This window comes from Neophocaena asiaeorientalis, unplaced genomic scaffold (assembly GCF_003031525.2).
Source record: "Neophocaena asiaeorientalis asiaeorientalis breed wild unplaced genomic scaffold, Neophocaena_asiaeorientalis_V1.1 scaffold70, whole genome shotgun sequence".
Classification (NCBI taxonomy): domain Eukaryota; kingdom Metazoa; phylum Chordata; class Mammalia; order Artiodactyla; family Phocoenidae; genus Neophocaena; species Neophocaena asiaeorientalis.
The window spans coordinates 1883286-1910414 of NW_020175410.1; the positions used below are offsets into that span (position 1 = coordinate 1883286).

At 35.4% G+C, this 27129-nt stretch overlaps 1 protein-coding gene across 1 annotated transcript in view; it reads left to right on the forward strand.

Moving 5' to 3' along the window:
- Nucleotides 1-27129, forward strand: part of AGMO (alkylglycerol monooxygenase) — a 385566-nt gene that overhangs the window by 148197 nt on the left and 210240 nt on the right. The window contains exons 6-7 of the mRNA XM_024767092.1: nt 10387-10490; nt 25498-25593. Coding sequence (XP_024622860.1) covers nt 10387-10490; nt 25498-25593 — 200 coding nt within the window. The remainder of the gene's footprint in view (nt 1-10386; nt 10491-25497; nt 25594-27129) is intronic.

A 27129-nucleotide genomic window follows, 5' to 3' on the forward strand; every position in this document is an offset into this window, starting at 1 on the left:
TGCCCCCAGATTGTGCTAGTTAGGTCATTAGGAATGCCAAATATATGTCATTAAATCCTCTGGAAGGTTTCTTGCTTTTATTCTGTGTAAAGCATGTGGATTCCTTAGAATCTGAATATATTGGAAATCTCGTGATAAAATCACTAACAGCCCCCAAAACCTAAACCATGATATTACTGTGCTGTTGCTAACCAGGACCCACATACACTGGTATGTGGTATTTATTTGGTATTTAATAAAACCAAATAAAATTTGGTTTTATTAAATGGGTAAGTGACCTTCATGAGACATAAAAATTGTCAAATTCATAATTGTTTTAAAATGTAATACTGATAAGTTTTATTTCAAAGAATTTGTATTTAATTCTGCCAACTTTTGCAGAGAGGGATAGTTTTCCTATAAACACAGCTTATTTTCCACATGGTTGAAAGGTATGGGAATCTCCCTTAACCAAAAATCTCTCTTCACTAGTCTATTGTATTTCTGAAAATGTCAGTATTCAAGCCACTTAATACTTTAGTTCAATAACACTTTTTCTATTGAGTGAGGAAGAGCTCCTTCCAACGCATTACCAAGGATATAATCAGGATTCTCTAGCAAATTACTTGGCCCATGGCCTAGGGCCGAGGTAATATTAATCTGAAGAGAAAGAAGAGAAATCTAGGTGAATATTTAGTCTTGGCAAGTATCAACACCCAAAATGGCTAGGAGCAGAGGGATATAAATGGAGAATGATGGAGCTTAGAGAAGGAAGAGTGTGCATGACATCAAACTGTTATTCACAGCATTCTTTTCAGGCAGCCTATAACCTTCTAGTAGAGTGGACAGTAAAGTCAAAAATTACCATTTTATTCTTAAGCTGGTAGACAACCAGTTTATCTCATGGGTTGGAAGTGTTGCAGAGATTATATGGACTGACAACCTACAATAAAGCTTAGTCTAGGGGCTTCCCTGGTGGCGCAGTAGTTGAGAGTCCGCCTGCTGATGCAGGGGACACGGGTTCGTGCCCCGGTCTGGGAAGATCCCACATGCTGCAGAGCGGCTGGGCCCGTGAGCCATGGCCGCTGAGCCTGCGCGTCTGGAGCCTGTGCTCCACAACGGGAGAGGCCACAACAGTGAGAGGCCCGCATACTGGGAAAAAAAAAAAAAAAAAAAAAAAAAAACGCTTAGTCTACTCTGAGAGATGGAGTAGACTGCAAAGTAGAACTCTCTCTACTTTCATATGTAAATGCACTACTATTTCTTTCTACTCTGTCTTTCGGTGGAGCCTTAAGCACCGTACTTCGTATCTGTGTACCTAAATGTGGAATGTAATATGAAACTGTGTATTTTATATCTGTCTACCTTGAATATAAATACATAAACATGCATACACACAAATGTACGGTAAATATATGCGTGCGCCTGTGTGTAAATTCCATTGGAAATGTACCTCATTTTCTTTTCTCTTCATAGATTCGCTTTCATCCTTCCCCTGTTTCAATTCTCAAAATATATATATGAGCAATTTCCTCATATGGGTGAGCAATATTTAGAAATCTTGGTTGTAAACTGGCTCTTAGGAACGAGGTGCACATTTTCAAAAAGAAATGCACCCCTTTTGAACTTAGGTTCTCAAATCTGCCTATATAAAGACATATAGTTCATCATAAAACTGAAAGAAAACTGTTCTATAGGACGTAATTACCATGTTCAGTAATATTTCAGGTGGGAACTGCTTTTAGCCTTTCAACTTGGGAAGCCAAGAGCATCTCTTTCTTTGCAGTAGGATGAGGAACCCCCTCTCACTTTCTGTTCCACCTGCCTGGCCTAGGCTGAAGGAAGTACACCTTTAATTTCAAGATATGGTTGGTTTTGTGTTTTCTGGTCTGGGACAAGGGCTCTAACCTGGAAGGTTAGTTGAAGATGGTGAAGTGTAGCGAGAGATTGGAAGTGAGAGACTTTGCAGGACTCATCCTAGTGCCCAGTATGAGTTCCTTTCTTTCAATCACTCCTCAAGGCCTGTCTGCTTCCCTTCCTATACCTAATACCTATTGCCTATCATAGGAGCCTTTATTCCTGGCATTGTAATCTAACTCCCTGTGGAAGAGAGTGTGGTCCTATAGCTTCTCTCCTTCTCTGCCAAGGAAAGCTCAGTTCTGCTAAAGTTTTCTAAAAGTTCTTACTCCTTGATCTGGCAAGGCAACAGGGAAAGTTTTCCTATTCTATATGTATTTAGGCAGTAAAGGTAGAAATAAGTTCATACATAACTAATAAAATGGTGGGTCTTTGATGAGCAAAATTTAGATTCATCTGCATTGTGAGGAAAGTGAATAGTCAGGCTTGGGCTTTCCAGAGCAGGGTGGTGATGAAAGGAGAGGAGTATAAGGGCAGGAATAGTGTTGAGAAGACAATGGGGACTCTTGGAGGAGCATGGAAATGAGACTGGGGTATCAGATGCTACTAACAAGATATGCGACGTTTCTCTTTCCTTGACATTCCCAGCCCTGTTACACACACCTGCCCCAAGGCAAGGCAAGCCTTTCATTAGAATGAAGTGAGGGGAGACTCAAGGTAGTAGAAGAAAGAGAGAGAGGAAACATCTGCACGATATGTTCTGGATTCCCTATTGCCATCTCTTTGAAGCACTCATTTTGGAAGGCTAATGATAAGAAAATACGTTACTTTGAGCTATGCTAGTTGGAGGTTGCTTTTAGAAACACAGGTACCCAGTATGCTATGAAGTGATTTCCTCATAGAAGTCAGTCCATAGGAAACACTAAGTGATAGAGTACATAGATCTGTAATAAGGTCACTGATATTGGGGGGTTTTGCATCATATTCATATGTATTAAGAGCAAAAATTACTAGTGGGGAATAAGTTCATTGAGCGATAACAAATCCCAGTGACAGCACAATAGATTTATTTCTCATTCACATCCTGGTTAAATAACGGTCAGTGGGAGCTTTCTATTCTACCCTGGTAGCCAGATAGCCAAGATCCTTCTGTCTGGTTTCTTTGCATACCCTAAGGCCTCAGCGTCCTCCCCTGAATATCCTGTCTGGCAGTTGGAGGGGAACAGAGAGAGTGCAAAGGATCACACCACTTCTCTACCCCTTCCCGGGGTGACACACATTATTTATACTCACACTGCATCATTGAGAATCAGACACACAAACCCATTGAGGGGCAGTGGGGCTAGAAAATATGGTTTCTGCCAATGATAAAATTATTAATATGTAATAAGAAAAATAATCATTACTTATGCAAGTTACTAAATCTCATATATCCCTTTCCTCATTTATAAAATGGAAACTATACAAACATCTACCTCTAGTATAGTTCTAGATAATACATGAATTAATACATATAATGTGTTTAAAATATCCCCTAGAACATGATAAGCACTTTTGTGTGTTTACAATCATTGCTATTATTATTACTATCATTAATCAGTCTCATCTTTGAGTAACGTCAAGGAGGAACTCATAGCGTTTCTAACCATTAGGCAAGTAGGCAATGATCCAAATTTAAATTGTATGAGATATTGTAAAATCTCATTTCTAGAAAATGTGGAGAATAGACATATAGAAAGACAGGTAGGGAAGGGGTCACTTAATCTGTCAGACAGAGTGAAGCTAATGTCTTCTTATATTTCATGGAAGCCTTGGTTATAATAATCTTTCCAAAGTTGTTGTGAAACAATGACTACAAAGTGATGCAGGACATGTATAATTTACACAGAATTATTTTTATCTTAAGGGATGTAAAAGTTTCCTGTATCAGCGAGTTCTTTCTATATCTTTCTTTTGCTTCTATTTAGTTGTAGGTTCTTTGAGGGATGTTTTTTGTTTGTTTGTTTGATTGATTGCATGCTTTTATCTATCAGAATATCCACAAAGATATACATAGTAGGGATTCAATAAATGTGCTAAATAAATCCTTATTTTTTAAAAAATACACAATTTAAATGAAATCTTTTCAAATATAATCTTAATTTTTAGACTTTCCTAAATGGATTTAAAATAGAATACAATTGAACTAACTATGGACGTGTCAAAATTCTGAAATTTTAAAATCACATTTTTCATTTTTAATGATAGTGGGTATGGTAGGTGGAAATAACATTCTTTTATATCTTCAATTAATTTTAACATTTCATCCAAATAACAATAATAAACATCATATTTTTTCTTGCTTTTGCATTGTATAGAAATGGAAGTTTTGATTGAAAAGATGATATACATTCTTAAGGATTTGTTTTGCTTCATACTAAAAAGCTGTATCTTCTTTTATTTTTTGTTTAAATTTTGAAAGAATTTAAACATATGAATGGAGAACTAGTCTTTTAAAATTCTGCATGCTAGTTTTTAAAGACTTCCATGTGAACATAAATGTAAAAAAAATATTAAAGTTGTGATTGCTAGAAAGATTAGAGAGACAGTTTAGTGTTTGTGACAGTTTTAGAGCCATCATTTGTTACCTCCTCTAGAGAGATGATTTAATATCTACATGTTGCCAAATGTATAGATAAAAAGTGAAAATTTGGTCAGTCCTTCAGATGACTGGTTTCTGTGATGCTGAACATCTGGATATATGCAAAATGTGTTGAACAAAAATATGGAGGTCCAGCCAGTTTATCAATTTTATTCTCATTGATTTGATATATTTAGTCATTTATGTTTTGGTGTTAAGTGGACAAAGGATAGATTAGAAAAAAATACTCAGTAAAGACTATCAATCTCTATTCACTGAATGAATTAGCAATATCATCAATTTTATCATCACTTTGATTTGTTGCTATAGGAAGTGAATGAAATTGTGATGACACAATTGATGATGTCATCATCAGTGCGTTCAATGAGGGTATATTCTTTGTTATTTCACCAGCTATTAAATTTTCCATTTAGACTTGACTTTGACAGTTCCAGTCTGTTACTAATATTTTATTGCTTAGTTCAGTTACTTTTTTGAAATCATTTATCAGTCATGCTTATCTGTTGGAAAGAGATGGAACAAATTTTTAAAGGATACACTTATACCTGGTACTGGTATTTTCAAGTTCAGAGTGACAATTGTTTTCATTCAAAAATAGACTAGTTCAGTGTTTTGTAGTGTTAGATTTCCTGCAAAAGGCAGTAAGCAGTAGCTCCAATTCAAGAGATTTAGCACCATCATTTAATAATGTGTGTTGAGCTCCTTAATGTCCTTTACTTATTGGAAATTACCAAATACATGTCATCTGGGGCTCACAGAATAGTTGGTGCCAGTCACCTCCATTTCTGAAGGAGAAATAAAACTCCAAGAGGGGAATGAATGCGTCAAATAAATCACTGTTGAGAGAGAGTGAGACAAACTTTTAAAAAGCTTTCTCTCCTTTAATGAAACTTTTTTCCCTCTCCCTTTTAATTTCATTTTTATTACTTATAAAATAAAGAATTTGAACTAAGTAACCTCATAAACTCCTTGCAGTTCTCATGTTCCATAGTTACCACACAATATGTTAAATGTTCCATCAAGTGTTACTAACATGCCTTTCTTGGTGCAAACACCAACATTTTGCAACTATGCCTGAACATTTTTTCCTTCATAACTCGAAGGTTTTCCAAATTATGAGTGAAGGCAACATCATCACCCCCAGGATGCCCCAAGACTTCCTGTCCACTACTGAAGATTAAATAGCTATCATATAGCTGTAAAAATTCCTTGTAGACCTTGTTTGTGTGTCTCAGATTAACCTAAAGAATTATTTCTCTCCATTTCATAGGTGACAAGAAATGACAAAAGAGACTTATTTAGATATACTTTAGATGTATAGTACATATAGAATCTGTTAGCTTCTAAACTACAAGTTTACTCTGCTTACAAATTTTCCTCATTCTGAAAAGTTTCTTGGAAGTAACCTCTGTTCTTATACACACTGAAAATATCTTTTAATATAACTCTCGAGTATATAAATTGGATTTCATCAAAATTAAAACCCAGTGGTTTTAATTAGGTACTGTAAAAAAAAAAGAAAAGTCAAACCGCAGACTGGGAGGAAATATTTGTGTGCAGAATATATAAAGGTATCTCAAAACTCAATAATAAGAAAACAACCCACTTAAATTGTGGGCACTAATTTTGAATAGACAAAGAAGACATATAAATGACAAGTAAGCACATGGAGAGGTAATCATTGTCATTTGCTATTGCAGAGAAGCAAATTAAAATTTCAATGTGATAATAATACACACCTATTAGAATGTTATATAAATAAATGAAAATAAAATTAATAATGTCAAGTGCTGTCAGAGATGTGTAGCAGATTTAACTCTCATATACTGCTGGTGGTAATACAAAACGGCACGGTCAGTTTGGAAAACGTTTTGACAGTTTTTGACAACCTAATGTAAACATCCCATACAGTTCAGTAATCTCACTCCTGAGTATGTGCCAAAGTGAAATGAAACTTATGTTCACATGAAAACTATACTAGAAAATGTATAGATGCTTTATTTGTAATTGCCCAATACTGGAAACACTTGAAATGTTCAACTACTAAGTGGATCAAAACAAAACAAAACAAAACAAAAACTGCGGTACCTCCATACAAATGCAATACTACTCAGCAAAAAAGGGAACAAACTACTGAAAAACACAGCAAAATGGAGGAATCTGTGATGCCTTATGCAAGGGAAAGAAACCAAATCAGTGGATACTAGGGACTGAGAATGAGGTCAAGGAGAATTGACCACAGTATTAATTTTCTACTGCTTCGTAACACATCCGTGGCTTCTCTCACGGCTTTTGTAGGTCAGAAATCAGTGCACAGCTTGGATCAGTTCTTCTGGCTCAAGGTCTTTCATGAGGCTGTAGTTAAGCAGTTAAGCTGTCTGCTGGCTGTAGTGTTATCTGAAGACTCAAGTGGGGGTGGATCGGCTTCCAAACTCACTTACATGGTTGTTGTTGGGATTCAGTTTCTTGTGGAGTTTGGGTTGAGGAGCTTAGTTCCTTGCTAACTGGTTAACCTGAGGCCTCTCCTAGTCCCCTGTCATATGTGCTTCTCCAAAGGGCAGTTCACAACACAGCAGGTGACTTTGATCAGACAGAGTACATGAGAGTACAAGAGAAAGCACCTAAGACATAAGCCACAGTCTTTTTATAACCTAATATCAGAAGTGACATCCCATAACCTTTGCCAAAATTACATTTACTAGAAGAGAGTCATAAAATCCAGCCCACACCCAAGGGGTGGGTTTATACAGGGGGTTGAACACCAGTAGGCAAGAATCACTGGGTGCCATCTTAGAGGCTGCCTCCTATAGGAATCCTCTGGATCCCATGGATTCTTATTTCTCTCACATTCAAAACACACTCACCTCTCCCAAGGTCCTAAACATTTCATCCCATTACATTATCAGTTCAAAGTCCAGAATCTCATCATCTGAATCTGGGAGCCATGGTAGAGTCAGCCTGCCATACACAAAGTGGAACAGGGAACTTTTAGGGGTGATCAACACTGTTCCATATCTTATCTTGATTGTGACAGTGATTACACAGTGGTGTTTGTTTGGTAAAAACTCATAGAACTAAATATCAAAAGGGATGGATTTCACTGTATGTAAGTTGTACCTTAATTTACAAAAAATAGAAACAAGGTAACAAACTCAAGAATATAGCATACATACAAACACACATATTACATTAAATTTTGGCCAAACAAATTGAATGATTGGTCAATGTATTAATAAAATATATTTAAAGAAATCTATATTTTGGCACTGGAAAGTAGCATTATTATTTCTAATATAATTAAAAAACCATAATAACATATCATATGCTTAGAAAATCAATAATTTTTTCTTATAGAAAAAGAAAATTATTATTGTTGACAACTTATAATTTTATTAATTTTTTTCACAGAGAGAAGTTTATTGTGATAATATCAATTTTTTCTCTTTAACATTTGGTTTTCTTCCTTAGAACAGACAACTCATCAATTCAAGTATTAGGGAAGATGAACATATATATAAATGTACTATTAACTTTTTCTCATTTTATTTACTAAAAAACTGTGGGGACAATTTTCTATAAAATGTATTTTTATAACCACCTTTGAAAATAATTTACTTCAAGTAAACTGAATATAGTCTGTGAAAAAAACCTCTGTATTTCTTCTTGTTTTTCCCAATTCTGAAAAGTGACAGAGGTAAGGCAGTGGGATCCAGTTACTGCACCCTGTTTACACAGCTGTACTTCATTGAATGAAGGCTTGTGTTACACACAGTTTGTGATAGGAAGTAAATGCTTTTAAAACAACTATAGAGACAGGTCTTTAACCTCCACCCTCATGGATTCTTTGTTCCACCATTTAGCTTCTGTGGAGATTATAAGGAGGTAGTTCCAATGCATATTGTTACCCTCTAATTAAACCCCATCTGATTAGCTCATCCACTTGTGAACTCATAACATGGATACATTATGATGAATTTTTTAAAATAAAAATCCTGAAAGGCCCAACAAAGTAGTGTTTTTATTTGTAATGAAGTTTTTATGTGACAGATTCTGAAATGTTCAATAATGTGTATGTTCTAAAGAGAAAATGGTGTTTAGATTACTTCAGATGTTCAATCTGTAAAAAGTTTTAAAAGATTTAGGAGATTCATCAAATTTATTACCTCTTAATAATATTCCACACAACATCTGAAGATTTAAAGTGCCATGGGATTCTTTGTATCTCTCTTATTTTTATAGCTATATAGGCTAGTCAGTAAACCAGAGATTTAGGTTCTAGGTTATTTCAGAGATTATGCTTGGGAAGTTAGAGATCATTATGGTGAAGTAGTTCTCATTTGTGTAAGAACAATTTCCTTCATTGCTCGGGTAGAAATACAGGGTCATTACTAGGAACGATTAGAATGATTAAAATGTGAAACCAGTCAGGATCTAAGTTAGATATAAACTGATGGTTTGTGAGAATACTTGCCCCACTTGAAAATATATGACTTTAATAGAAATGACTTCTGATAGAGCTATGTATTCATAATCCTGTTCATAATCTCATTCTCACAGAACTAAGTCTTTCTTATATCTCATTTGTTTGCTAAAACTCTTTTGCACATTATATTTGGTAAGCCCCTACATAGATTGTCCATAGACCTTTCATTTCCTAAATGAATGGCCAAGAAGAAGTCCACCCAGAATGACTGTATCTATGTCTATATCTCCATTTATCCATGCTTTTTATTTTAAAAAATTCTAACAAATTGTTCTGCCATGTGCCATGTATTTTAACTATGAATATATGGCAGCTGCAAAGACCAATAACTCAATATTTCCACTTTTAGGTTCACTGTTCAGTTCCCATGCATCCAAGCCTAAAAAATTTTAAATTTCTAATCTGTACTGGCAGGGATACAATTATCACATCATATGGTTAATTCTATCTCGTGTATTTGTAGCAAAGGACAAAATATAAGTTAGTTTCGCTAAGAGCATACTTTCTTTTACTAAAACAGAATATATGGCATTTTGATCTGTAATTCTGGTAGGAAATGAAAAATGAGGGCAGAATGAAAAATGTGGGCTTGTTTTCTTAAATTCCATATACTTAGGTGGTTATTATAGTGGCACATTTGCTGTAGAAAAGGCAAGAAACTCTCCTTTAGGTATATATGAATCTCAAGACAGCACGAGGGCAATTTACATAATGTTCGGTGAAGATTAACAATTTGCATTTTCTTTTTTATTTTGAGGACAAACAGCAATTATCTGGGACAATTTTAGAAATGGTATACTGTTTTGGTGAGGTATGGGAAGAACTATATGTAACTATTAGTTATTAATATATATCTGTAAATAAAACTGAAACCTTAAATCTTAGGGCCAGATGTTATTCTGCTTTGCCTCTTATTCCAATAGACAGATTTTGAAATTTCTTAAAAAGCCATTAGGGAAGAATATTATGAAATATTTCATTCCAAAATTTATACACCAATTTCTCCCATCAGAGTACTCTTCTTTAATTAGAAATATGTTATCACATGCTGAAAAATTATCACAAGGCATTGACTGTATTTGTTACAACATTACCAGTTGGCTTTTATGATTTGTCACATTGTAATATGTTAGGAAAGTGTAAAGTTTGGAAGTCATTTCAGTTTGCTGAAGGCATTTAATTATATCATATACACTATACATATTGATTGGCTGTGTTTCAGTTTTTTTATTTCTTTGTAATTTATACCATCTCTGCTTCCAAAAATGATTTGAGGCAGCTCATTTTAATTATAATTATATTGGCTAGGTTTTTCAGAGATGTTCGAGATTTTTCTTCCTCACTCAACAGAGCAGCATACATAACTGAAAATGAAAATTGCTTTGTTCTTATTGTCATGGCTCATTTCAAATTGTGTGTTTTGCAGAGGTTAATATTATGTGGGCTGCACACCAAACACACCACAGTTCAGAAGACTATAACTTATCCACAGCGCTGAGACAATCTGTCTTCCAACTGTACACTTCCTGGGTAAGTTTATGAAATTGAATAAAGGTGATAATATAATTTCATTTAGTCGCAACTGTTTCTGTTTCCTCCAAGTAAATGAATAGAAGCTGTTTTACAAAAAATGCTTGTTTCTCCTCTGTAAGGCCAGACACTAAAAAGTTTCCTTCTCCTCTGTGAAGCCAGACACACATGAAGGAAGTGGTTTTTTCCAATGGTAGTCTTTTACTTGAGGCCCCAAAACTCACGGTGAGAAAGTGGCTGGCTGTTCTTTATTTACTGTCAACTAAGGAGTGTGACATGTAGACAATGTATCTCCATTCAAATATATGCAAAGATTTCATTACAAACTTTTAAAAACAGTTTTTAAAAAATCAGTTCCCATTTCTGCATGCTTGAGTAAAATCTAATGAAATTCTTTGCTTTTTATCTATGTATTAGCATAGTTAGTACAATGCTCAACAGAAAGTTTGGCTCTAAAGTATTTTAACGTAAGGAAATGACAAGACTAATGAATACCAGAAATTGCCTCTAGTTCTAAGATTCTTCTCATTCTCTGGGCAGACCTGATCCCCTTGGTATCAGACCTCATCTGTGATTGTCCCTCTTTAGCTCTTCCGAGCTGTCTAAAGTACTGCTGCTAAAATGCACCTTGAGCTAGAAAGTCAGAGTTATCAGTGTATAAGTGCATTCATCAATAGCTGTTTACTAATGATAAATTATAATGATAATAATACAAATGTTCATCTGTATGGTTCTTAATAGTTTGCATGTATAATACTTCTATTAGATACGATTATTGAATATTTTCTGTGTGCCGGACAATCATCTAAGACCTCTTTATGTATTAATTCATTTGTTTTTCATGACAACTTCAAGGCATAGGTACTAGCACAACTCTCATTTCAAAATGATAACTGAGTCCATAGTTTAGTCACAAAACTAGTAAAGGGAGGAGTAGAATTTGAACTCATTCAACCTGGCTACAAAGATCTTAACCTGTACACTAAACTCTCTTCTATGTACCTCTGTATTGTTTTTCACTAATGTCGTATCTTTTGATCCCTGCCCCCCGTGCTATGCTAGATCAAGTATTACCATTATCAGGTACCTGTAGGTCAATGAGGTTAATTACACAACCATTAAGTGACAAAGTCCCATATTTGAAATCAGATTCTTCATAATCAATAGAAAGATATACTGGCATGTGTTCTGACCCAAACAGGAGCATAGGCCATACAAATGGATAAGCCAGTGGTGGCACTAATACATTTGCTGCAAAGGATATTGAAGGAAATCCACCCCCTGCTCCCCACACCATACACCTATGTTACAGCTTATATTAATTTCCTAGGCCTGTTGTAACAAAGTACCACAACCTGGGTGGTTTAGAGCAACAGAATTGTATTGTCTCACAGTTCTGGAGGCCAGAAGTTTGAAACCAGTGCTGGCAGGGTCATGGTCCCTCTGAAGACTCTAGGGGAGCAGCTGTTCAAGTCCTTTCTCCTAGCTTCTCCAGTCTTCACTCCCCATGGGAGTCTGATCTTCACCTGGGGGTATCCCTGTGTCTGTGTTCAAATTTCTCTTTTTTTATAAGGACACTAGTCATGTTGGATTAGGAGCCCACCCTACTCCCTTATGACCACATCATAACTAATCACATCTGCAATGATCCTATTTCCAAACAAGGTCACATTCTGAGGTATTAGGGAATAGGATTTCAACACATGAACTTTAGAGTGACATGATCCAATGTATAACACAGCTCTAAGCAATATACATGGGAAAGAAAGAAAGATAGAGAGATAGATAATTTCCCCCTCACATCTTCTATAGCCAGCTTGTGCTGGAACTTTAGAAGGTTAAAAGTAGAGGAACATACTACCTATTACACAGCTGTATATACCTCAAGACTGGTCCAGTGAATGGAGGGAAGGACAGGCTCCTGACTGGGGAGGAGAATACTGTCCACTCTCCCTTCTTAAGGAATAGCTGCATTAATACAAATTGCTATTATCCTATACAAAATAGGCTGACTATATGACTGATTAAAATCATAATCTCAAAAATATTTATTCTCTCCTGATTTATATATTACTCTTTGCATAAGGTTAACTCAAACCACCAGTAGTTACATTTTGGGGGAGAAAGTCTCCAAGGGATGTAGCTATGTTGGAAGTTGCTCCAGGGAAATTAGTGTCGTTAATGAGTTAATTATCTGAGGAATGATCAAAGGAAAATTTTCTATCTGAGCATCAGAGATTTCAGAAGTAGAAGAAACCTGGGAGATACGACGATATTTAAATCATCTATTTTTAAAGCTACAAAATGAATCTCAGGGGAGCCCACCCATCATCCAGTATTGAACATTGTTGGTTAGAACAGTCCAGACATCTTACTCCCATCTTTATCCTGGTCTAGCTTGTGTCCTTTCCCCTATTATATCAATGCATCCAAAGATACAGATTAGTGAAAATTGAAGTGAAATGCAGGTTCACACCTATTTATTGCCAGACTAAATCCCCTTTATAACCTCTTATCACTTTGCCAAAGACACAGAAAATATGCTGAATAAGTAAATGAGCATTGGGAACGCATTACAGCTGTTAATTTGGGGCGGAGATGGGGAGGAAGAGAGGATTTCCAGTATGGGACATGAAAGGTAGAGATTGTCAATCAGCCTGGATTCTTGGTTAATATTTGTAAGTGTGCCAGAAGATAACTTGGATGGTTTCAGGATCCGTGATGGTTGCCAGTCTGTGATAGGTCTTTCTAGACATTAAAATCAGAGCTGTCAGGTCTCTTCATTTTCTTTGCATCTTTTGTAAGATTCTTTTCATCGATACAGCTATATAAGGCATATAATTTGGTAGCTACTAAGGTAACAATGTATTTTAGAACAAATAATAAATGGGTCATGTCTTTGGAGAGAAAATTGATTTGTGAACTGAAAAGAAAAATTAAGCTCAGTGCTTTTCTTTGACATTACTATGAAAATTAGGGTGGCAGGCCTGTCATTTAAAGTAGTTAAAGATGAGAATTTATAACCATACTTTTTGCACTTTTAAATCCAGTTTTAGGTGATTTAACATTACTTATCCCCAAAGAGCTACAATTAGTGGAGTAACTTTTTTTCCCCAAATTATTGATTTTTTTTTATTGAAGTGTAGTCAATGTACAATATTATATGTTAAGACATACAAAATAGTTATTCACAATTTTTAAAGGTTATACTTCATTTATAGTTATTATAAAATATTGGCTATATTCCCTGTATTTGTTGGGGAAGCTAGTAGAGTAGTCGTGTTCAGGCTTCAGAGGCCACACTAGGCCTCTCTCTGACCTGACAATGACACTAAAGCTGGCCGCATGCCAAACTGCTGAGCTACACCCAGGCCAAAGGGGTGGTGCCAGCACACACTGTAAACCACTAGATAAAATAGAGAGTAAGTCCTGGGACTTCTTGCACCTTGAGGGTCTGGCCAGCCCCTGGGGATCAAGAACATTCCAAGACTTATGAGTTAAGACCAAGGCATTTATGACAGTAACCAGAGCTGCAAACTTGCATGTAGGTTGATTGTTATCAGCACGCGGCCTGGTGCTAAAACCTGGGCTCCTTCGAGTGGCAAACTGAAGTCTCACCTGTGGGGTGGATGCACCGCCCGGGACCCTTCCCAGCTGGGACTCCAGCTTTCTGTTACTTGGGACTTCCCAGCTGCTGTTTGAATCTGGATGTAGGTGTCGGACCAATCTGGTGATATATACTCTGTTATGTCTCTCTAATTCTTTTATTCATCCCCTTCGAATGCCTGTATATTGAAATTAAGTTAAATAATCTTCTATTAAAAAATTAATTAAGTCTGCTCAGTTGTGTGAGATGAGTGCTTATTTTGCCAGTGAATCCAACGAACCTTGAAGCAGAAAGCAGGATTTCAGCAAAACAGTATTGTACAATATATCCTTGTTTATTTTGTACAATTATAGTTTATACCTCTTAATCCCCTATCCCTATATTGCCCCTTTTGGTAGCACCTTTTTAAGTGAGGCTTATTCATTATAATTAATTATAATAATTAATTATAATAATTAAATATATTAATATTAATTATAATAATTAAATATATGGTTTTGCTTACTACTTCAGTCTTTTATTATACATCTTAGTTAATATAATGCCTTAAACATGATAGTCTCTCCACTTCGCAAATAATAAAATGTGTCTAGACTCATGAATATTATGTAATATATAATAGGGTCAAGGTTAACATCTCATTTTCTTCCAACTTTATAAATAAAATATCTGAATGCTACAGTTTTATATTCAAAACATAGTTATAGAAGTGCTCAAAAAATAAAAGAATGGGATAAGTCAAAGGGTTACAGGAGCCAATTTGAAAGAGCTCCCAATGGCCAAAATGTGGAACAATTTGAACAACAAAATATATAACGTAGTGTGAAGTTATAATTCAAAATATAAAATAAATATCTTTGAAATCAGTCCACATTGACATAGATAAATGATTAAATACATAAATAAATAGGAACAAATAAATGGGAAATGAAATCCCCTAAAGAATTTCAAGAGAATTTCAAATTATATATGTAGATACTGCCCCCATCCAGGAAATGGAGGTTAATACCTCCTTTACCATTGCCCTCTGAGTGTGGACTCTAGTAACTCCTTCACAAAAAATAGAGTATGGAAAGGGACAAAGGGTGGGGTGGAAGTGGAAGTTTAACTTTAGAGTGGAGAAACTTAGCAAACACAATAAATCGCGGGTCAAAGTTTACATCATCAGGTTGTATTGGTAGCAGGTACCCTTTGATAAGATGTGATAAAAATATGCTGTTGGTATGTACCCTATGACAAGACACATGGGAATGGACCTTCACCCCTGTGGTCTTTGTCACCAAAACCCATAACCCCAGTTTAACCATAAGAAAAGAACTGTGTCAAACCCAAATTGAGTGACATTCTACAAAATACCTAACCAGTACTCGAAAGTGTAAAGGTTATGAAACACAGAGAATGTCTGAGAAACTGTCACAGATCAGAGGAGACTATAAGATACAAAACTAAATGTAATGTTTTATCCTAGATGGATCCTAAAGCAGGAAAAGAATATTAGGGGGGAAGAAAAACAGAACTAATGAAATCTAAATAAGGTGTAGAGTTTAGTGGAGTTTAGTTAAAAATAATGTACTGGGCTTCCCTGGTGGCGCAGTGGTTGAGAGTCCGCCTGCCGATGCAGGGAACACGAGTTCGTGCCCCGGTCCGGGAAGATCCCACATGCCGCGGAGCAGCTGGGCCCATGAGCCATGGCCGCTGAGCGTGCGCATCCAGAGCCTGTGCTCCGCAACGGGAGAGGCCACAACAGTGAGAGGCCCGCGTGCTGCAAAAAAGAAAAAAAAAAAAAAATGTACCACTGTCACTTCCTTAGTTGTTTCAATGCAGCTTAGTAATATGTTAACAATAGAGAGTCTGGGGGGGAGCAGGGGAGGTAATGTGGCAACTTCCTATATTATCTTTGCAACCCTTTTGCAATTATAAATCTATTATAAAATAAATAGTTCATTAAAAGATAGAACTACATGTCCATACCTGCATTTTCAAACTCAGAGCCACTGTAGATCATATACCAACTCTAGAAACAAACAACTTAGATCTAGCCATTAGCAATAGACATTGATTCCTGGAACCCCCTAGAGTATCATAAAGAACAATGATTCAGCCATGCAATTGTTAAACTGGCTGTTGTTCTAAGGTAGCTGTGTTTCCATTCTTAATCTCTCAATCCAACACTCATTTTCCAAAATGTCAGCTCTGAACAAGCTAAACTCCTTTATTGTTGTTAGAAAGGAACCTCATAGAGTCCTTATCCCAGGCAGAGCTGGTCTAAACCTGATCCAGCCTGTTTCCAATCTCATCTTCCACCTTCCCCCATTGTCACCCCATCCAGTTTAACAATTAATTTTCAATTCTCTAAATCTACCATGACACAATGACTTGATATTTTTTTGAACATACAGTTATCTCTGCCTAGAAAGTTATTTATGCTTTACCTCTGATTGTTATATCCTTCAAGATTCAATTCATTTCTCTTTTACAGCCACCTTCCTAACTTCCCCCAGGTCACTTTTTTTTTTCTTTCTGTCCTCCCATAAAGCCTTGCATGTTCTATTATAATACTTACTTGCATTGTTGTCTTTCACACCAGCATGTAAACTTTGAAGGAAATGAACCTACTTCTATTTTTTCACTGTTACATACTTAGCATGTATAAAGTGCCTCATGCAGTCAGTGCTTAATAAATGCACATAACATGAATGAATGAAGCAAAAAGTTTAAAAGTTGTCAAAGAAATTATTTTTCTAAGTTACCTAGGGTAAGACCAGTATGTGAAATAATTTAAATCTGTCATTCATTTAAATGTTTATGATCTAACAGATCCTCAAAAAATTAGAGCACAGCGTGAGTAACTTAATTATTTTTTGGAATAAAATATATTTTAACATATTTGCATGACATATGAAGCTATTGAATGGGAAATAGTATGCTATCTACATTTCAGTAGGTGAGTATTTCTTTTAAAAGCAGTAAAAAATGATAAACAGTTTAAATGACTGGGTTATGTAATTTTTTTTTAGCTCTGTAGTATCTGTCAGAGGTACTTGTTTTTTAGGTTGTTATTATCAGTATTACAAGAATTAGTAAAATATGTTTAGAGCATATTAGCAATCTAAAAATAAGTAAATTTTAACCAGTATCAGAGGAAAGACATACAGTTAAAATACCAATTTGTGAAAACCTTTATATCTATAAGTTAGGGAATATGTAAATGTATGATGATATTATTTTTGAGCCTAATAATTTCAAAATACATATTAATTTCATTGAGGAAACAGTAGAAAACAACTCACTTGGAAGAAAGAAGTCTGGGTTCCAGCCTTAGATCAGTTATTAGCTAGATTTGCCACACTGAACCAATTAAGTAATGTTTGAATCTCAGTGATTTTGAACATGAAATTAGGCATTAATATTTGCTCTGCCTTCTCATATTGTTATTGGAAGATCACCTTAAATAATGTGTGTAAATTCTTTAAATTCTTTGAACTATATGAAGTATGATTCACATGTATAATATTGTTTTTATATTACACATAAAACCGCAGAGGAACTTTTAGTGAAATCTCAGATCTTTTTATTATGACCTACTCTCTGCCAAACTACATAAGCAAAGACTATTTTTCAATATATGGGAGTTGGAGTTATATAAAGATAAATGCGAACAAATAAAGACACAAAAAACTAACAACTTTGATGTAATGCAGTCAAATGCAGTGGGGATAAAATTCTCACAACTCTTATGTCACAGAAGGAAAACATGCCTTGAGCCTCCCATGAAGTAAAAAAAAACAAAACTTCTCTCAGGACCTTACCTCAGAACTCCAAGGTATCCCTTCACCACCCTCAACCTCCATTCAAAGACATTAGTAAGACAAAGTTTATGTCCATACATTAAATAAAAGAAGCACTTTGCCAGTTTGTGTGTTGACCAGTTTTAGATCCTTGATTCTAGCACAGATCAGCAAAATGGAACTATTCTGGTGCTTACCAAGCCATTTTTAAATTTGGTAAAAATAAAATTTTCCCCTGATTTTTGATATTTTTCTTTACAGAAATCTGATAGTCACTTGTAGTCCTTATAATGAAGGATAAATAAGGGGTATCATAGTGAAGACCTCTACATAAAACAGCATTGTCTTATTGGCATTTAAAAAAAATGTTCAAGTGGCTAAAACACTCCCTTTACATGTTATTTTTCTTGTTTTGAGAAACGCATCCACTCCTGTTTTTTTCTGTATACACTTTTGACTGACAGAGGTCTTCCTGGTGGCAGAGGTTGGGGATATGAAGAGAAGTAAGACATGAGCTTTTGTTCTTAAGGTGATTGCTTTCCTTGGAGGGATTCAATCAAGTCTACAGCCATTGTAATACAAATTGTTAAGGATTTAGAGAGAGATGTCTGCTCTGAGAACTAAGGAGGGTCAAGTGAAGCATCACAGAAGAAACGAGGCTTGAGCCCAATCTGTAAGAAGAAAAAAATTTTGCCATGAATATGGTTGTAAGTGGAACATTATGTAGAAGGAGAATGTCTGTGAAAACACAAAATTATGAACAAATATTATAAACGTAGGGAATGGCAAGTAACATGTATGGTATGTGTATTATTTTCTTAGAACTGCCCTAACAAAGTACCAAGCACTGTGACTTAGAACACCTGAAGTGCATTGTCTCACAGTTCTGGAGGCTAGAAATCTAAGATCAAGGTATCGGCAGGATTGGTTCCTTCTGAGGGCTGTGAGGAAGCATCAGATCTACAGCTTCTTGTGGTTTGCTGGTATTTTTCGGTGTTCCTAGTGTTGTAGATGTATCACTCTGATTGCTGCCTCCCTCTTCACTGAAGTTCCTCCTGGGTTCATGTCTGTCTCTGTGTCCAAATCTTACCTTTTCAGGGGACATAATTCAACCCATCACAGTATGAGTATGGCTAGAATACAGGATGTATAAGAAGGCGGAATGGGGAAAAGGGGAAATGGCTAAAAGCACAGAAGTGGGAACAGAAGGGTGGGCCCAGATTTCTTAAAGAAGACTTTCTAAGTGGAAACACAAGCACTTTCTCCAAACATAACAATTTAAGTAGATGCATTTTAAGGACGGAGATGAGTACTCTATCTGCAATCAGAGGTATTGGCTCTCTGTCATTGCTAATCACAGACTTAAGGAATTATTCAATCTTTAGTTTCTCAATTCTCAAGGAAAATGTCTGTAAAGTATTACAGAAATAAACAAGAATCATAGAAGTGCAGCTATTAGGTTAAACTACTTTATTAAAATAAAGTAGACATGAATCTGGAGCTCAAAAGATTTTTTAAAAAATATTTCTTTCAAAGTAATTATACCCTTGAGCTTCAGCCATTTTGCTTACAGCTTATTCATGAACAGCTCTCCTCTGTCAACCCCTGCTTTTTCTCCCAACTTGTCATTCCTCGTGGCTTTCCTTCCTACTTCATCTAACCTAAGATGCTTAATGCCCATGATGCTAGCAAACACAGGCTACCTCCTTCTGCTACATCTGCCCTTAAGTCCCCAAGCCTTGCTTGAATCTGGTCACTCACCTGCTTCACTCCCACACCCAGCTTGCTGAGCACCATGGGTGTCCTCCATCACCAGCTGGGAGTTTCATGCCCCTCCACGAATGGCTTCCAAATCCAAATGAGCTGTCAGTGCTGCTAACCAAGCCATAAACATGAGCCTCTCCCCTACCTGGGAGAAGCCTTTCTAAAATTCCTCAGTCTCCTCAAGATCTTTCCACTGTTGCCCCTGTTTGTCAGCCAATAAATGAATTTAAAACTTCACAGAGAAATTAGTTTTTCTGGTTTTCCCTCTCTCTATTTCTGTTCAGATATTTTCATTAAGATTTGTGAATTCACAAGTACATATACTTAAAAAAATTCTTAATTTAATTAAAAAAATTTTATATTATATTGGAGTATAGTTGATTAACAATGTTGTGTTTGTTTCAGGCATACAGCAAAGTGATTCAGTTATACATATACAAGTATCTATTCTTTTTCAAGTTCTTTTCCCATTTAGGTTCATAGATAACCAACAAGGACCTACTGCATATACTTTACCTCTAGTTTTGCAGAAAATGTTCACCTCTCTTCAGTAGGTCTAATGCTTAGATTGGTGACATTGGTCCTACTGTGTTCCTCTGTTGGACTTTGTCCTGTCAATGACTCCTGGCATGTGTCCCTCTTCCTCTCAACTGGCTCCTTCTGAATATACCATAAATATATTCATGTCTCTCACATTAAAACACACACACACACACACACACACACACACACCCAATATCTCCTCCCTCATCCATATGTTCTATTCAAGAAGTACCTCCAGCTCTCTCCTTCCTTGTTCTTGGAGAAAGAGAGAAGTAAATCAAACCTACCTCTGTTTCATCACCTCCTTTGAATGATTCTTCAACTTACTGGGGTTTGCATTCCAGGCCTACTGCTCCACCGATCCATAGCTGCAAATCCAGTGTCGTTTTTTGGTTCAGTTGATATTTTCGGGACATATTTGCTTCCTCGACAGCTTTCTTGGAATATTCCTCAAGGGCTTCAACACAGTATACCCTAAGATGAACTTTATGAATCTCCTCTTCCTCCTGTTCATCATCTTGGTGAACAACATCACCCTTCACACAAGCCAGATATCTGGGTGTCTTCTAATTCTCCTCTGTTTCTCTCATTTCCTATGTTTAAATAGTTACCAAATCCATTGGTCTCCTGTATATATTCTGCCTCTCCATTCCCATGGCTGCTGCTGTGGTGAATGTGCATGATTTTTCACTGGGCTATACAAATAGGATTTCATACCACTTTTATATTTCTTACAAGCTGAAAACTCACACATTAACTACTCCCTCCTGGCCTAGGATAAATCCAATCTCCTTAGAATGGCGTTAAAATGCTCCCTCTCTGGTTTGACCAATGTCTAAATTATCTTTTGTTTTTGTTTGGCTATGGTGAGCCACAGATTCCCCAGAGCCTTCCTGATGAAAGCTATAGATTGTTTCTTTAGAAAATCACACATTTCCCCCATACATACAAGTTCACACTTTATTATAGTCCTATCCAGGGGGTTCACAGACTCCTTAAGATCTATCCATGAATTCTATGGTTCCCCCCAATCTCTTGCCCATTCTCTAATGGCTTCTGCAGTGCCAGAATACTCACGGTTCCCCCCTCAAGGCCATGTTGCTTTTTCCTTCATGATGCTTCCTCATACAACCCCTGCCTGCCCCATTTACTTGATGAACAGAATAAAACCCACTCATCTCCTCCCCATTAGCCTAAGGTCACCTCTAGACCTATCTTTATTCTCTCCTCACACATACAGATTTGTGTTGTTTCTCTCCTTCATGACCCTATTATATATGACCTCTATCAAAAAATAATAAAATAACCTAAGGTAGATAGTGTAATTTAAGGCAAAAGAGCCTTGGAGTCAGAATAATATGGGTTTGAATGCACGGCAGAAATGGATATATCCGGGAAACAGTATAATATCCTCTGGCCCAGGTACTAAGAGTTTAAGTTTGAGGAAGGAGAAATTTCTTCTGATAAATTAGTACCATCTGAAGCTTTATGATGGAAGTGGCATTTAAACCAGTTTTTAAAACTGTATAGGATTTGGAAGTAGAGAAGAAGATAAGAATTCTCAGAACTAGATGACATTTACTAAGCTGATTTCAATTTTAGAAATTGGAACCTTAATTGTATCATTAGACTCTTTTTATAGTATTATATTAATCACAAGAAATTAATTTTAATATGATTCATGTGACTTACTCCCTGACATATATCTTTATTTCTTATTAGAAATGTTATTTTTTGTAATTTATGTTGAGTTCATTTTTCTAATTGTAAGTTCATCATTATATTTACTGATTTGTAAGATTTGAGACATTATTTCATCAGTTTTTAAAAATTGAAGTATAGTTGATTTATAACGTTTCAGGTGTATAGCAAAGTGATTCAGTTAAATATACATATGTGTATATATACATATGAGTATATATATATATCCACATATATAGATACTTTTCCACATTCTTCCCCATTATAGGTTATTACAAGATATCGAATATAGTTCCCTGTGCTAAAGTAGATCCTTGTTGTTTATCTAATTTATATATAGTAGTGTGTATCTGTTAATCCCAATATCCCAATTTATCCAAACCCCCTCCCCCTTTCCCTTTGGTAATTATGTTTGTTTTCCATGCCTATGAGTCGATTTCTGTTTTGTAAATAAATTCATTTGTATCACATTTTTTGATCCACATATAAGTGACAGCATATGATATTTATCTTTCTCTGTTTGACTTACTTTACTTAGTATGATAATCTCTAGGTCCATCCATGTTGCTGCCAATGGCATTATTTCATTCTTTTTTAATGGCTGAGTAATATTGCATTGTATCAAGATACCACATCTTCTTTATCCATTCATCTGTCGATGGACATTTAGGTTGCTTCCATGTCTTGGCTATTGTAAATAGTGCTGCTGTGAACATTGAGGTGTATGGATCTTTCAAATTAGAGTTCTATTCAGCTATATGCCCAGGAGTGGGATTACTGGATCATATGGTAACTCTATTTTTACTTTTTAAGGAACCTCCATACTGTTCTCCACAGTGGCTGCACCACTTTACATTCTCACCGACAGAGTAGGAGGGTTCCCTTTTCTCCACACCCTCTCCAGCACTGATTATTTTTAGAGTTTTTTATGATGGTCATTCTAAGCAGTGTGAGGCCGTACCTCATTGTAGTTTTGATTTGCATTTCTCTAATAATTAGCAATGTTGAGCATCTTTTCAGGTGCCTGTTGGCCATCTGGATGTCTTCTTTGGAGAAATGTCTGTTTCTGCCCATTTTTTGATTTGATTTTTTTTTCGATATTGAACTGTTTGTATATTTTTGAAATTAAGCCCTTGGCAGTAGCATCATTTGCAAATATTTTCTTCCATTCCATATGTTATCTTTTTGTTTATGGTTTCCTTTGCTCTGCAAAAGCTTTTAAGTTTAATTAGGTCCCATTGTTTATTTTTGCTTTTGTTTCCATTACTCTAGGAGGTGGATTCAAAAAAATATTGGTGCAATTTATGTCAGAGAGTGTTCTGCCTATGTTTTCCTCTAGGAATTTTATAGTATCAAGTCTTACATTTGGGTCATTAATCCATCTGAAGATTATTTTTGTATATGGTGTTAGAATATGTTCTAATTTTATTCTTTTACATGTAGCTGTCCAGTTTTCCCAGTACCAGTTATTGAAGAGACTGTCTTTTCTCCATTATATATTCTTGCCTTCTTTGTCATAGATTAATTGAGTGTAAGTGTGTGCGTTTATTTCTGGGTTTTCTAACCTGTTCCATTGATCTATGTGTTTGGTTTTGTGCCAGTACCATACCGTTTTGATTACTGTTGTTTTGTAGTATAGTCTGAAGTCAGGCAGCATGGTTCCTCCAGCTCCATTCTTCTTTCTCAAGCTTGTTTTGGCTCTTTGGGGTCTTTTGTGCTTCCATGCAAATTAAAAAACTTTTTGTTCCAGTTTTGTGAAAAATACCATTCGTAATTTGATAAAGATTGCATTGAATCTGTATATTGCCTTGGGTAATATGGTCATATTAGAATACTGATTCTTCCAGTTCAACAACATGGTTCATCAAATACGTTTTTAGGAAACCTTATGGGAAATTCCTTAAGAAAGTGTTCTATGGGCTAACAGGCTGTGGTTTGTACTAGCATGATAAAGTCTCTGAGAATTTCTATGGTAAAAAAAGTTCACTTGCCTTACTCAACTCTTCACAGTTTATCTGATGATAGAACACCCTTTTCCATAATAGCTGTTGTTATCTCAAAGGACTATTTCTTCACACTTTGAGGAATTATAATGAACTATAAATAGTCATCTTGTATGAACTCCTTTTCCAGAGATAACTACTTATTAAGCATCAAGATAAGTTTGTTCTATATTTTTATTTACATCTCAAAGTTTCCAAAATATTGTTAACTTAAAATACTTAAATCATTGGTCATATATGTGTTTCAAATATTTTTTTCACCTATTGTAAGAGAACTATATTAATATATTCTCAAATCAAATCACAATATTAGAGATTTTTTGGAACTAAAAAGATGGCTAGATTTCAGATGGTCTTCTCCTTCACCAGTCATTTGGGGAACCTGGAGCCTAGAGAAGTTTAAGAAATTTGTAAATATTGCAGAGCCATTCTGTAATAGAATGAAGGCTTAAAAGGGAATGTCTTGAGTAAGAGCCCAGTGTTCTTTTGTTGTTCACTAATCTAATCCATTGCTTAATAATGAATTTATAAATAATGAAACTGATCCTGTTTTGATGACAGCTGAGATTTTTCATGACTTAAAGTTCGAAACAAATACTATAAGAATTTATGGAAATGTCTGATTTCAAATATATCCTCATTACTAAACGTTGTTGAAATGATGTTTGGCCTAATTGGGAACAAAAGCTTTAAAATAATTCAGAAATAAAATTGTAGTATTCTGAAAGCATGTTTTTAAAATATCTCATCTTTTGGAAATATTAACTTTATAAACCCCAAAATGTAAAGTCGAAGTCTGATTCTTTTTCTTCCTATTTTGTTGTTTAGTTTTTCGTTTAATAAAAAGTTTTCTTACAACATGAAACCACTCTTGGGGATCAAAGTCATTGGGAGAACACAGCAGATTCTGCTTACTCGTTGATTCTAACCAGTGGTCTACGAATAAGTTGTTTTCCCAAGGCAGAGGCATTTCCGTCTGTTAGGAAGTAGGGACCTTCAAAACTTGTTTCCACAATGGCACAGTATCATAGCTCCTCCTTTACTGACTTTGAAAAAAAATCAGGAGATATTGTCAACCACAAAATAATAAAGTAAAATTTAAAAGGGAAAATGTATTCTTTCCCCTTCTCATATGAAGTTACTGTCTTTCACTATAATTGCATTTCGTTACTCAGAATGCCATAATAATACAGTGTCTAGGAGCTGTCAAGGTATAAAGGCACATGCTCCTACATTTCTTTTACTTAAAGAAAGTGTGTATTTTTGTATATATTAAGAAACCTCTTTACTTCCAGGAAATACACCCAACCTTTTCAAGATTAAGGAAATAACGTACATTGTATGCTTTGTTAACAAGACAATATTAAATGTGAAATAGAAGTCCAGTGGACTTAGCTCCAACATGTCTATAACTTTAGCATCATGTGGAAAAATTAATGTTGCAAGGTCAAACATGGCAATAAAATGTACAGAATAAGATATATTTGCTAAAAATAAGGCATATTTGCTGAAGGATAGACTCAAAATATTGAATCATTAGTGATAGTGTATGTTATGTTGAGAAGTCCTATGTGCAAATTTATAATGTTTTAATCTTTCAGATATTCTACTCTCCACTGGCCCTCTTCATACCACCTTCAGTCTATGCTGTTCATCTTCAGTTCAATCTCCTCTACCAGTTTTGGATCCACACAGAGGTAATTTTTTTTCTTAAGTTTTATACCTAAATAGCCTAAAGCAATGTCCTAGAAATCCACTAGCAGCTGATTTATTGTGTAAGAAAAACCTTTGTTTGCCTTCTTTAAGGAGAAACATGTGTTCATTTTTATTCCTTTTTACTGAATATATATTGCAACGTTTATAAGAAGCAATGAGGCCAGTTGGTCTCAATTAAATAAAATAATTTTTGAACTGTTAAGTACCAAAATGTTTTAATACTGTACTCAATACAATATCTTCCTGTATTACAGTTTATTAAACATAAAGATGTTGAAATTCATTTCAATTTAGAGATATAAATTTTTATATATGTATATATTTGTGAATATTTTGTTTATATATTTAATATATACTAGTTATAATAATTTATATGTATAATATAATTTATTGTTATATAACGAACAATATTTAATTATATAAGATATATAATGTTTACACATTTAAATTTACATATACATATATATATCAATCGGTGGAAACTGCTTGAAAACTCCTTGAAAAACATTTAATGCTTAAAGAAATTATCTAAATATCTTTTGATTGGAAACCTTTCTCTAGTTTTAGAGTTTAGGTTTTATTTAAAGAGTGTTCAATAAGTTTTTTCTTCCAGAAAAGTGAACAAATATAATTTCTTGGGTCTTCTGTGGTATTTCAAATTGTCAGACTTGAACGTTTGCAGATAGATCATTAAGCAACTGATTGTTTTATGAACTATCATATTGATCTGGTTGTTAAATACCAAAAATCACAGACCCTGAAAAGTTCTTACTTATGCACATTAGAACCCTTTCAAGCATTTGGTATTTATCGGAAGCCTTTTGAAGTTCTAGAGGAAGCATGCTGACAGGTGTTGCAACTGGTTGAACACTACCACAAATCACAGCTGCATTAGATGCCAAAGCCTGATACAACAAAGTGCATTATTTCATTAATCTGCAGTATTTCATGCTACTGATTTACTTGGAATAGAGACTGTTACCATGACTTTGGATGTATGTGGCATTATTTGAAGATCTGTCATGAAATAGTATTGCATTTTATGGTAGCTGACATACATCAAACGGTCAATACTGCAACCATCTGAAAGAGTTGTTGAGGCCAATTCTGACTCTAGAGGTCAAACACAAATTTGTTTAAATCAGTGGAGGGAAGCTTTCTGATGATTTACATGGAGGGGTTAAAGGAGAAATACATTTTTATAGCAGCTCTGCTCCAGGTCATGCCATGTGTTGGTTCTGGTATTAGTCTGGGTACAGAATAATGGTGCCTAAGTAACTTTCGCCTTTTCCTGTGGCCCTCCGAGAAGTCCATGAGCCAGGGCTTGAGTTCTATCCTAAGAAGTAAATGGGGAGTAGAGGAAAGCCAGTGGTCAGACATTTCTTTTAAGCTCGGAAGCTCCATATGGCTTCATTCTAACTTGAAAGCAATGCATTAGAGGCTCTCACTTGTGTTGTACTTTAGACTTTTGCAAGTACTGTATGCGTATAGTTACTACAGTTCAGCGGCACAGAAGT